The sequence below is a fragment of the Mobula hypostoma genome, chromosome 14, assembly GCF_963921235.1.
Source record: "Mobula hypostoma chromosome 14, sMobHyp1.1, whole genome shotgun sequence".
Lineage (NCBI taxonomy): Eukaryota > Metazoa > Chordata > Chondrichthyes > Myliobatiformes > Myliobatidae > Mobula > Mobula hypostoma.
The window spans coordinates 34,792,504-34,806,497 of record NC_086110.1 but is presented as its reverse complement, the minus strand read 5'-3'; the positions used below and the strand labels follow the sequence as shown (position 1 = coordinate 34,806,497).

The 13,994-nt window shown below is 41.5% G+C and overlaps 1 protein-coding gene across 4 annotated transcripts in view; it reads left to right on the top strand.

Moving 5' to 3' along the window:
- Positions 1-5,476, top strand: part of phkb (phosphorylase kinase, beta) — a 281,176-nt gene extending 275,700 nt beyond the window's left edge. For all 4 annotated transcript variants that reach the window (XM_063066930.1, XM_063066928.1, XM_063066929.1 and 1 more), the window contains 3 exons: positions 457-564; positions 2,766-2,906; positions 4,988-5,476. In XM_063066930.1, coding sequence (XP_062923000.1) covers positions 457-564; positions 2,766-2,906; positions 4,988-5,122 — 384 coding nt within the window. In that variant the 3' untranslated portion in view covers positions 5,123-5,476. The remainder of the gene's footprint in view (positions 1-456; positions 565-2,765; positions 2,907-4,987) is intronic.
- The last annotated feature ends 8,518 nt before the right edge of the window (positions 5,477-13,994 follow it).

Sequence of the window (13,994 nt, the reverse complement as noted above, 5' to 3'; positions counted from 1 at the left end):
ATGGCACAAATGACAGGAAACATATGTAACTTAATGCTGTAATTTGCATCCAGTTAGAATACATCTCCATATTTTAGGGATGTTTATCCTCTGTCTAGTCATTTCTTGAGAAGAATCTCGGAAGTGCATGGTGGAGAGTTTGAAATCAAATGGATGGCTTAAAACCTTTGACTTATTGCCTGTCTGCTGAATTTACACTGAGACAAATAAGTAGCTGCAAAGGAAAATCTGCCATATTTTGTCTTTTTTTAGAACAATCCACAAATACTGAAGTAGTTCCACTGCAATGGGCGATCATTTTAATTGGAAAATAACTAAGTGAAAGTTTAGTACAGTTGTGAAAACTGAGTTGATAGCTTACCAAAATGAAAAATGAAAATTACTCTCTATACATGCTAGATAAATTATGTTGTTTTCCATCAGGAGAAATGTTTCTCTCTTGTTTCCTTTCTACAGCAACCAACTTTGTCAGATATGGCCATGTACGAGATGAACTTTTCCCTCCTTGTGGAAGACACATTGCAAGACATCGTACAGCCTGAATATCGACAGATCATTGTTGAGGTGCTGATCAGTGTCTTATTTTAGCCTATCCAAAATTGCCAACAAGTCAACAACTGTATACATATTTAAGCTGTGACAAGGGAAGATGTTTTGCATCATTTTATAAAATAAATCCTGAATGATCTACTTGGCTGTAAATCTGAAACCTGACTTGACCACAGCCAAACCAAGCCTGAGGACTAATTGTTTATCCCACACCTGACCTTGTCTTTGTCGTAAATACCTGGTTCTGGAAAAATCCCATTCCAAACATGTGACCCAGCAATCAGGCAGAGAAAAAAATATTTGTTAAAATGTGGCGAGTGCATTTAAATACAGCACTAAGCTAGCCCACGCTGCCATAGTCCAATCAAGAACACAAACTTATTTCTTTCTTCCCCAGCTCACAGTTTCATCAGACTCAAACTGAGCAGTCCATACTCTACTATAGATCAAATTAAACAATAATGGTAGGGTGCTGAAAATTTTAGTATGGAATTGAGTGTTATTGAATGTTAGATAGCAGCAGAGTTCACAGAAGGAAATTCTTTGGCCTATTATCCATATGCCAAGTCATAGATTGAGCAGTTGTAGTCCTGTATTTTATTTTTCAGTTCTCTTTCAAATGTTATTATTGAGTCTGGTTTCGCCACCCTTTTAGTGTATTTGAGATAACAGCAGCTCATTGTGTAAAAATAAATGTTTCCCTGGTTTTGTCAGTAATCACATTGAATCCAAGCCTTTGTTCTTCTGTATCCACCCAGCCAAAGCCATTCCTGGCTCTGAACACCGCTGTCAAATCTCCTCTTAACCTTGCCTGCTGTAAGGAGAACAACACTAGCTTCTTCTGTCATAATTCATAATTCCTCATGGCGCTTTTCTCTTCTGTACTCTCTCTAAAAGTTTACCTCCCTTCCTGAAATATGGTGGCTAGACTGAACTCTAAGTGAGGCCGAACCAGAATTTCATAAAAGGTTATCCTACATTTGAGGTTCTGTATCTCTGTTCTTCCATTTTGGGCATTTCTGTCAAATCTCCTCATAATGTATATTTATATCCTTCCTATCCTCTCCATTTGTCCTTATACCTTCAAAGATACTCGCAACTACTTCTATTCCTTCATCTCATAGAACACTTAATTCCTATTGTCTCCTTGTCTTCCTATTGCCTTCCTACCAAAATTACATCGCTATTTCATATGTTTATTTAACCAGTCTGTGCCTACTGGAAGGGATCTACGCGCTAAGACTCCACATGAGAATAAACTTGATGCATCACCCACATTAAGCTCATCTAATTGATTAATTTCATTATTCATAATCAGATTTAGCAACAGCTCTGCTAATGAAATGAAATGAGGCCAGACATGAATGATTAAGATAATTTTTTCCACAGTACTGTGTAAGGAACAGCATCCAATCCACATGAAAACTTTGACTAATAGTACAAAATAGGAATCACTCCATTCTACAATTGCATAAGATAAATGCAAGTTATTGCTCGGCTTTATTTCACACAAAAGTAAGCATGTAGAGTAATAAGCTCCAATGATATAATTAGCTGACTCAATCAATTTTGAAGGCATAATAAAAAATAAGGGACATGTTGTGCTAGCCTGGATCAGTAGGTCATCTTGTCTCACTTTTGACTGTCTTCCACTGCTTTTAATAGTCAGGCACTGGAAGTAGCTGAAAGCTCCTCTCAAGAGCCAGCACAAACGGCCTCCTTCTGTGCTGCATGTAAAACAGGGACTAGATTTTGAAATGCTTTATCGTTTCTGCAGTATTTTGTTTTTGGGTATCTAGTGACTTACTAACTCTCACGTCCAATCTGATTCAATCATGATACCCTCATTTCTGTTTGAAAATAAAGGTCAGTTCTCTCCCTTTGAATATTCAATTAGCATTCAGTAGGGGTATTTGAACCTAATGACATCCTTCCCAAACCCTCACCCAGTTCCCATCTGATCCCACCCATTCATTGTGAAAGGTAGGTGTCACAAAGCTACACAATGGAAGTGATGTAGAAAATATGTGTGGCCATTACAGTCAACTTAAATGGACAGGTACTTTTCCCCACCTCATTCCACCCTCTGCCCCACCACCATCACCACCAGAGAACGTTTGATAACACATTTTGGAGTGAGATAATTTGAATATATATTTTCTTTGAGGATTTTGAATTGGTGTATTGGAAATAATATTCAGTTATTGTTGATGCAGTTGCTTATGGTAGTTTCTGCTGTGTTGGAGCGCAATCCTGAACTTGAGTTTGCCACTGAAGTAAATTTGGACAATCTGGTCAAAAGCGCTTTTGACGAGTTTAAGGATGACAAACGAAGGCTGGAGCATGTTGAAATTAAAGTAAGTAAACTTCACATTTAAATGTGAACTTCACATGTGAGTTTTTGCTAAATTGTGCTATTTTTCTGTTAGTGTAATTTGCCTAAAGTAAGCTTGTAACCCGTACAAAGGAAGACAGATTACTTTTGGTACAGCTGAAGTTATCATTGGGCTCAAATATGCCAATTACTGACAAGTTGCTGAAACGACCAACTACCTGCCTTCAAACCCTCCTGTGTCTAGGATGGATGTGTTCCTCAGCTCAAGAGAACAGTGGTTAAGTGGCTGTTGACTTTCACTCAGGAGTCACAAACTTCCACACAGTTAGATACATAAGAGTCAGCAAATTTAATTGGAGCATCTAGTCTCTGATTATTTCTCCTAATCAGAAATGCATCGGACAAAATGCTGGACACACCTGCAAGTAGCCTTAGTCTAGACAGCCACTTCTACGGTTTATCAATCTAGAACTTTGAGCTTGTGTGGTGGTTGAATGAGAACAGATTACATTTGGACACTTCAATTTACTTATGGTTTTCAGCAGAAAATATTAATGAGCAAACAAAATGTACACCAGCAATTTACTATTACAGATCAAATAATTATATCATGCAGAAGAAATTATGACTACACAAAATACTCTTCAGATGCTGGGGTCAAAGTGAGGGAACATTTCACTTGTGAGTCTGTTGGGGGCATCTATTGCACCCGGTGCGGCCTCCTCTATATCGGTGAAACCCGACGCAGATTGGGGGACTGCTTCGTTGAGCACCTCCGCTCCGTCCGCCGCAACATACAGGATCTCCCGGTTGCCACCCACTTCAACTCTGCTTCCCATTCCCATTCGGATATGTCCATACATGGCCTCCTCTACTGCCATGATGAGGCTAAACTCAGGTTGGAGGAGCAACACCTCATATACCATCTAGGTAGTCTCCAGCCCCTTGTAATGAACATAGAATTCTCCAACTTCCGGTAATTCCCTCCCCCTCCCTTCCCCTATCCCTATTTCACTCTGCCCCCTCACCCAGCTGCCTATCACCTCCCTCATGGTTCCACCTCCTTCTACTACCCATTGTGTTTTCCCCTATTCCTTCTTCACCTTTCCTGCCTATTACCTCCCTGCTTCCCCTCCCCCACCCCTTTATCTTTCCCCTTACTGGTTTTTCATCTGCAACCTACCAGCCTTCTCCTTCCCACCCTCCCCCCACCTTCTTTATAGGGCCTCTGCCCCCTCCCTCTTCAGTCCTGACGAAGGGTTCCGGCCCGAAACGTTGACTGATCGTTTCCACGGATGCTGCCCAACCTGCTGAGTTCCTCCAGCGTGTTGTGAGTGTTATGACTACACACCTTCAATACTCTTTCAAAAGAGACAACAAAAGGCACTATGCATGGGTTGTGACCCCACTTATTGTCCAAATTTTAGTTTCAATCTCAGACCAAATTCTGTCACACCAGTCTCAACCTCACCATTAACCCACAAACAAAGGGGGTGCTGTTATAATATGGCAGACTGACTTCTACCTAGCTGAGGCCAGGTGGCAATTCTCAGACATCTCCTCTTACCTTTCCCAGCTTCTTTCTTCATTCCCCTCCCCCACCCACCTTCATTTACCTGTCACCTTTTAGCTTGTCCCCCACTAACTTATACTGGCATCTTTCCCCTTCATTTCCAGTCCTGACGAATGGTCTTGTACCAAAACGTCGACTATCTACTCATTTCCATGGATACTGCCTGACCTGCTGAGTCCCTCCAGCATTTTGTGTGTGTTGCACTGGATCTCCAGCATCTCTTTAGTCCATATTCATGCATCCTGGTGAGTGTAATGAGGTAAAGGATCCTCATTATACCCTGTCCCTTTACCTCATTATAGTCAGCAGGTAGAGAAGAACAAAGTAAAGTGTTCAGTTCATCAGACAGATTTTGAATTTCTTTTGTTTCCTTGAGTCCTGCACGTGCTGTTTATTTCCAAGGTCTCTGAGATGTCTAAGCTAGAGCTGCCGAACATTGGTTGCTCCATTTCTGAATCTTATCTCCGTTAGGGTGAAAGAAAAGGTACTATTGGGTCTTGTTACCTTATTTATCTTGTATTTATTCACAGGACATGACCAATTTCTACAATACTCCTCCACTGGGTATAAGAGGAACAGCCAGCTACTTGATGAAGGCTGTGATGAACTCATTACTTGAGGGTGAAGTTAGATCAGGCCCAGATGATCCCTGTGTGATATGTTAAAGAAAATGAACTAGAAGAGTATGCACGTACAGGTGATTTATGTGTATGAACGCATGCTCATACCATGATATCTCTCAAAGTAATTTGAGACGCATACATCAGTTTACCAGGCTTCAGCTGTTTTTGTGCAATAAGAATGATTTCATTAAACTGCTGATGTGTTCTCCAGAGACAAGAAAGTGAGCTAATTTAAATGTTGCATGTGTATGAAAGAAATAATACTTGATAAATGAAGCATTAATTTACACTGTTTAGTGAGTGTGTTGCTTTATATAAAGTTATTTGCTGTAAAATGTTTAGAATGTTTATAATTGTTCAATAAAAATGGGGTGTTTAAAACTAGATATTGTAAATCTATATTTGAAAATCTTGTGTGTCAATTTATGATTTGTTGTCATATGACATTCCCTGATTTAAAAATCTGAAGTGTTTTATAAGTGCTTCATTCACAAAAATACAAAGCAGAATATTTTATTCACTGGTCTTATTTTCAGAATTTCTTCTGATTCTGTCTGCATCCTGTAGAATTGCAACACAATCTCAGTTTGTTTCCCGCTCTCTGTGATGGCAGAGCTAAACAGCGCACCCTGCTGGAAAGCAGTGGTTCTTCCTCTTTAGAAAAGATCCAAAGATTCAAAGCATATTCATTATAAAGGAATGTATAAATTATACACCTTGAAATTTGTCTGCGTACAGGCAGCCACAAAGCAAGAAACCCAAATCTGAAACCCTAAAAAAACACAAATCATGTAAACAATAGAAGCAAGCCAACAGTATTCCAAACCTGACTCAGTCCCCAGATCCGCTCCCTGAGCAGCCAGATTAAGCCCAAGCTTTGGTCCCAGATCATCACAGCAGCAGGGTAAAAACACAGAGCAGCTAGATCAGTTCACTGCCCCCCAGTCCCACGGAGAGAGGAATGAACAGTCGCAGAAGAGCGCGCGAAATCAGCCTGGCCCTTGGATACTATCTGAATACATGAACGGAATGGCAGAAACAGGTACCCGGATACAGTGAAATGCTTGTCTTGCACTGTTTATACAGATCAAATCTTTGCATAGTGCACTGAGCTAGAATAAGGTCAAATGGCAGAAAAAGGTATAAACTACACCTCTTGCTCATCAGTGAGTGTGGTGCAAGGTAGAACCATCCTAATTACACTGGACAACAAAGATTTTGCTTCCTAAATACTGTTGGGTGTATCTTATGGATTTTGAGTTGCTGATCATGAGAATCACCGGGAATTTCCTTCTCACGCACCATTTTTTAAAATCACCTAAATTTACAATTTCAAGTCAAATCAAGTCAAGTCAAGTCACTTCTTATTGTCATTTCAACCATAACTGCTGGTACAGAACATAGTAAAAATGAGACAATGTTTTCCAGGACCATGGTGCTACATTAAACAATACAAAAACTACACTGAACTACGTAAGAAAAAACACAAAAACTACACTAGACTACAGACCTATCCAGGACTGCATAAAGTGCACAAAACAGTGCAGGCACTACAATAAATAATAATAAATAATAAACAAGACAATAGGCACAGTAGAGGGTATATTAGGTTGGTGTCAAGCCAGGCTCTGGGTATTGAGGAGTCTGATGGCTTGGGGGAAGAAACTGTTACATAGTCTGGTCGTGAGAGCCCGAATGCTTAGGTGCCTTTTTCCAGATGGCAGGAGGGAGAAGAGTTTGTATGAGGGGTGCATGGGGTCCTTCATAATGCTGTTTGCTTAACGGATGCAGCGTGCAGTGTAAATGTCTGTGATGGCGGGAAGAGGGACCCTGATGATCTTCTCAGCTGACCTCACTATCCGCTGCAGGGTCTTGCGATCCGAGATGGTGCAATTTCCAAACCAGGCAGTGATGCAGCTGCTCAGGATGCTCTCAATACAACCTCTGTAGAATGTGGTGAGGATGGGGGGTGGGAGATGGACTTTTCTCAGCCTTCGCAGAAAGTAGAGACACTGCTGGGCTTGAATTATACATTTCAATTTATAATTCAAGTTAATTAAAATGTTGCCCGCAATGTAAGCAGAAAAGTTTTCTATCTTGTCCAGGCATGCCTGGGCATGCTTAGGCAGGATGGATACTGGCTTTAGAAAGGCTTTAAATTTCTGAGAAAGATTTCAATTTTAAGACAAATGTTTCCCAGAATAAATGATGCCAAGATTAAGGAAAACACTTTTGTTAGTCCATAAATCAAACAGGTCATCAATGACAGACAATTTGAAGAACTTCTAGTGGGACTGGAGAAAATCGCATGGAAGGCATTCAAGGATGTTTTCCTGGCAAGGTAAACATTCATTGCTTATCCCTATTTGCATTTCTGAAGGTGGTGTAGGGGCTCCCATCTGATGTTGGGCAGGGAGTTCCATAATTTAGAGCCAACAATGATGCCATGCTGGTGATATATTTCTATTGCAGGATAGCATACAACTTAGGATGCCTGCATGAGGTACCATCTTATGTACCTGGTGTAAGTGAACGCAGATCCTGAGGTGCTGAAGAGTAACTGCAATGAAATTTTTATTTGGAGCACTGCAGTCATTGCGTGACTCCACTGTGTGGAGTGACTGAATATTTAGGGTAGTTGATGTGTCAAGCAAGTGGAATGAAATGTTTTACAATCATCAAGGAATGTTCCCACTTCTGACCTTGTGATGGAAGCAGCTCAAGATGTTGCTCCGACATACTGACTTGAGTAGCTCCTATAGTAATGCTCTAAGGCTGCATTGATTGACCTTTAACAACCACAATCATTAAATAAGGCATGACTCCAACTATTGGAATGTTTTCTGCTTGATCCTCATTGATATCAGGGATCCTCAAATCCACACCTGGGCAAATGCTACCTTCATGTCAATTACCCTAAGCTGAAAAAATTAAAGAAAAGACTGCAGCCAATTTTAGACAGACATTTGAATTGTTCTCTCTTTGCTCTCTGAGATTTTGACCAAGATCTAGAAAAGCACACTATCCATCCTAAATCAGTAGATTTTTTTTTAAACCACTCATTCTTCCCATCAACATACAGGTACCCTGTTGTCATTGGAAATGCAGAAAATTTGAAGACCTGTAAAAACATTCCATTCATCAGATAATCTTAAATGATAAAGACTTCTAACTGCACTTTAATTATCGTATTCTTCGATTTTTATGACTGTAAAATTCTATTTATATTCCAATGGTAATATATTCCATCAGATTGCAGTCTCGGGGTAAACTATTACAATAAAATTGTACCTTAACTGTTTTGTCATCTAAACTTGAATCAAGACTCCTTTGCTCCAGCGATTTATTGTTTCTCTGGAATTCAATTGCATATATATCCATCAAAACCTTAACAAGATCATCTCTAAACTGCCTTCCTTTACTTTCCTTCTTAAATATGTTATATCCTGCAATATCAAGTTGCCAGTTCCATTCTCTTTATTCCATATTTCACTCTTCCTTTCCATTTACAGATTATTGCCTCCGGTTCATCCTTTGCTATATCAAGTTCATATTTATTATTTTTGCATTTAGATTTTTTTAATCGTTATGTAACCAAGAACTTATCTAAGTTCTGTCCATTCATATTAACCTTCCTTTAGTTTCTCCTTTATTCCCTCGTCCTGATTCTTTTATGATGAAATATCTCTCCCTTCTCACAGCAGCCCTTCCTTATATTGATAATTTAAAATGTTATTTATTGCTCTATTTCTCTTTTCTACTAGGACCATGCCTGCTGTAATACTTAATGATAAAACTTTCTTCTGTCCCAGGGCCCTTTGCAATGCTTTACAAAATATACCCCCTTCTTCTGAAGCATCTCTTTCAGTCACACGTTGTTTTCTTTATTTTTTCTGTCTCAATGTAAATTTACACATGACCTCAATCATCACTTTTAATTCAAGTAAAGGCCTGCTTTTCAACTTAGTTCCAAAACCCGAATACTTCGTTAGTGCGATTGACTATATCCTTGGTTAGAAAGCAAAATTACAGGAGATGCTGGAAATCTGAAAGAGAAATTGAAGATTTTGGCCAGGAGGTGTGTATGGAGAGAGAAACTGTGTTAAAGATTTAGATCAGATGTCTATGTTGGGAATTGATATGAATGTGGAGGCTGGTGGGCTATCAGGAAAAAGAACAGTTCAGCACAGGAACAGACCCTTCAGCCCACAGTGTCTGTGCCTGCCCTGGAGCTCAATTGATTTAACTGCACCTGCCTGCACATGATCCACACCTCTTCATTCTCTATATGTTCATGCCCCTATCTAAATATCTGTTAATCAGTAAGTGGGAACCCTTGCTCCAAGTGGAAGGGCAAAAAGCAGGAGAGCTGGAAATGGGACTATGCCTTGCTAACGATGGTGGAGATGAAACCATATTTAAGGGGAAACAAAGGTGTGTCTGGCGCACCAGCAGGGAAAGAATCATTATGAGAACAGGAGCTAGAGAAGTTGGTAGAATGTATGGAGTCCAATATATGAGACAAGATGGTGGGACTTAAACATAGAAAACCTACAGCCCTTCAGCCCACAATGCTGTGCCAAACACGTACTTAATTTAGAAATTACCTAGGTTTACCCATAGCCCTCTATTTTTTTCAGCTCCATGTACCTATCCAGGAGTCTCTTAAAAGACTCTATCGTATCTGCCTCCATCACTGTTGCTGGCAGCCCATTCAATGCACTCACCACTCTCTGCATAAAAAATTTACTCCCGACATCTCTGTATCTACTTCCAAGCACCTTAAAACTACACCCTCTCGTGTTAGCCATTTCAGCCCTGGGAAAAAGCCTCTGACTATCCACACGATCAATGCCTCTCATCATCTTATACACCTCTATCAGGTCACCTCTCATCCTCTGTCGCTCCAAGGAGAAAAGGCCGAGTTTACTCAACCTATTCTCATAAGGCATGCTCCCCAATCCAGGCAACATCCTTGTAAACCTCCTCTGCACCCTTCCTATAGTTTCCACATCCTTCCTGTGGCGAGGTGACCAGAACTGAGCACAGTACTCCAAGTGGAGTCTGACCAGTGTCCTATATACCTGTAATATTACCACTCGGCTCTTAAACTGAATCCCATGGTTGATGAAGGCCAAAGCACCGTATACGTTCTTAACCACAGAGTCAACCTGCACAGCAGCTTTGAGTGTCCTATGGACTCGGACCCTAAGATCTCTCTGATCCTCCACATTGCCAAGAGTCTTACAATTAATACTATATTTTGCCATCATATTTGACCAACCAAAATGAACTACCTCACACTTAATCTGGGTTGAACTCCATCTGCCACTTCTCAGCCCACTTTTGCACCCTGTTGATGTCCCGCTGTAACCTCTGACAGCCCTTGACACTATCCACAACACCCCCAATCTTTGTGTCATCAGCAAATTTACCAACCCATCCCTCCACTTCCTCATCCAGGTTATTTATAAAAATCACGAAGAGTAAGGGTCCGAGAACAGATCCCTGAGGTACACCACTGGTCACCAACCTCCATGCAGAATATGACCTGTCTACAACCACTCTTTGCCTTCTGTGAGCAAGCCAATTCTGGATCCACAAAGCAAGGTCCCCTTGGATCCCATGTTCCTTACTTTCTCAATAAGCCTTACATGGGGTACCTTATCAAATGCCTTGCTAAAACAATATACACTACATCCACTACTCTACCTTCATCAATGTGTTTAGTCACATCCTCAAAAAATTCAGTCAGGCTCCTAAGACACAACCTACCTTTCAGAAAGCCATGCTGACTATTCCTAGTCATATTATGCCTCTCCAAATGTTCATAAATCCTGCCTCTCAGAATCTCTTCCAACAACTTGCCAACCACTGAAGTAAGACTCACTGGTCTATAATTTCCTGGGCTAGATCTACTCCTTTTTTTGAATAAGAGAACAATATCTGTAACCCTCCAATCCTCCAGAACCTCTCCCATCCCCATTGATAATGCAGAGATCATTGTTAGAAGTTCAGCAACCTCCTCCCTTGCCTTCCACAGTAACCTAGGGTATATCTTATCCGGTCCCCAAGACTTATCCAACTTGATGCCTTCCAAAAGCTCCAGCACATCCTCTTTCTTAATGTCTATAAGCTCAAGCTTTTCAATCCACTGTAAGCCATCCCTACAATCGCCAAGATCCTTTTCCATAGTGAATACTGAAGCAAAGTATTCATTAATTATCTCTACTATCTCCTCCGTTTTATACATACTTTTCCACTGTCACACTTGATTGATCTCTATCATTACCTAGTCTTTTGAACCTTTTGTAAGCTTTTCTTCTTAACTAGATTTTCAACGGCCTTTGTACTCCATCGTTCCTCTACTCTACCATCCTTTCCCTGTCTCATTGGAACATACCTATACAGAACACCACGCAAAAATTCCCTGAATATTTGCCACATTTCTTCCATACATTTCCCTGAGAACATCTGTTCCCAATTTATGCTTCCAAGTTCCTGCCTGATAGCTTCATATTTCCCCTTACTCCAATTAAATGCTTTCCTAACTTGTCTGTTCTTATCTCTCTCCAATGGTATGGTAAAGGAAGTAGAATTGTGATCACTGTCTCCAAAACATTCTCCCACATCCCTATTACTATTGGGTGGTCGATAAAAAGCACCCAGTAGAGTTATTGAACCCTTCTTGTTCCTAACTTCCACCCAGAGACTTCGTAGACAATCCCTCCATGACTTCTTCCTTTTCTGCAACCATGACACGATCTCTGATCAGCAGTGCCACACCCCCACCTCTTTTGCCTCTCTGCCTGCCCTTTCTGAAACATCTATAGCCTGGCACTCAAAGTAGCCATTTGTGCCCCTGAGCCATCCAAGTCTCTGTAATGGCCACAACATCATAGCTTCAAGTACTGATCCATGCTCTAAGCTTATCCGCTTTGTTCATGATACCCCTTGCATTAAAATAGACACATCGCAAACCATCAGTCTGAGCATATCCCTTCTCTATCATCTGCCTATCCTGTCTCTCACACTGTCTCCAAGCTTTCTCTATTTGTGAGGTAACCACCCCTTCCTCCGTCTCTTCAGTTTGATTCCCACCCCCCAGCAATTCTAGTTTAAACTCTCCCCAATAGCCTTAGCAAACCTCCTTGCCAGGATATTGGCCCCTTTGGATTCAAGTGCAACCCATCCTTTTTGTACAGGTCGCTCCTGCCGCAAAAGAGGTCCCAATGATCCAGAAATCTGAATCCCTGCCCTCTGCTCCAATCTCTCAGCCACGCATTTATCCTCCACCTCACTCTATTCCTATATTCACTGCCGCGTGGCACAGGCAATAATCCGGAGATCGCTATCTTTGAGGTCCTGTTTTTCAACTTCCTTCCTAACTCCCTGTAGTCTGTTTTCAGGATCTCCTCCCTTTTCCTCCTTCCTATGTCGTTGGTACCAATATGTACCACAGCCTCTGGCTGTTCACCATCCCACTTCAGGATATCGTGGACACGATCAGAAACATCCTGGACCCTGGCACCTGGGAGGCAATCTGCCATCTGTGTTTCTTTTCTGCGTCCACAGAATCGCCTGTCTGACCCCCTAACTATAGAGTCCCCTATCACTGCAGCCATCCTCTTCCTTTCCCTACCCTTCTGAGCCACAGGGCCAGTCTCCGTGCCAGAGGTGCTGCCACAGTTGCTTCTCCCAGGTAAGTCATCCCCCCCACAACAGTACTCAAACAGGAGTACTTATTGTTAAGGGGGACAGCCACAGGGGTGCTCTCTGGTATCTGACTCTTGGCCTTCCCTCTCCTGACTGCTACCCACTTATCTGTCTCCCCAGGCCCCAGTGTGACTACTTGCCTATAGCTCCTCTCTATCACCTCCTCACTTTCCCTGACCAGACGAAGGTCATCGAGCTGCATCTCCATTTCCCTAACCCGGTCCCTAAGGAGCTGCAGCTCAGCACACCTGGCACAGATGTGGCCGTCCGGGATGCTGGGAGTCTCCTGGACATCCCACATCTGACACCCAGTACAGAACACCGGCCTCACAGACATACTTCCTATTCCTATTCCTCACAAGTAAGTTACCTTGCCTTGACGCATTATTGCCGAAGCCCCGTTCAGCTAAAGCCATCCTACTCAGACTCCCTCTACTCTGTTGCCCACTCTTTGACGCCCACTCTAAAGCTGTCTTCTTTTTAAACTCTTCCTGCCAGTCTAACTGGCTGATGTCCAAGTGCCTGCGCAGTCATTCCTCGATCCAAGTAGTTGTAGTTGATGCAGCTGTGGAAGGCAGTGGACTCGCATTGATTATTCATTGATAACCTCTCCTCTTTATCATTTGTTCTGATATGCCACACAATAGCTGAAGCCCACAATTCCTTTTCTGAATTCTTATCAGGTCTGAAACCCACCTAATGCGGGGTTCAGGTAAGCAACACATCTTTGGTTACTCTTTCTTCCTTGACAGCAAATAATATCAGCTTTAGCTTTAGAGCAGCTTCAACCTCAGATATCCTCTATTGAAGTCTTTGTGACAACCAGATCTATTGCTGATGGATCTAGAACTGCCTAAACCTGGGATTTATTGCTTCATGGAGGAAACATGCAAAATGTTGAAGCTATTGGCAAGTTGAAGGTCATGAAAACACAAAACAAATGGGCAGGTCTACAGGAAATAATTCAGTAGAGGATCCAAGATTATTAATGGAAAACATTGTCCACAATATATGGTGTTGGTGTAAAAAGTTAAGAAAAATATAGGGAAAAATTTTTAAAAACTACATTAACTAAACATTACTTCCTCTACATCTAAAATTGAGTCATACAGCATAGAAACAGGCTCCTTGGCCTCCTGGGTCCATGACAACCATCAAGTACCCATTCACATTAATCATATTTCTATGTCTCCACATC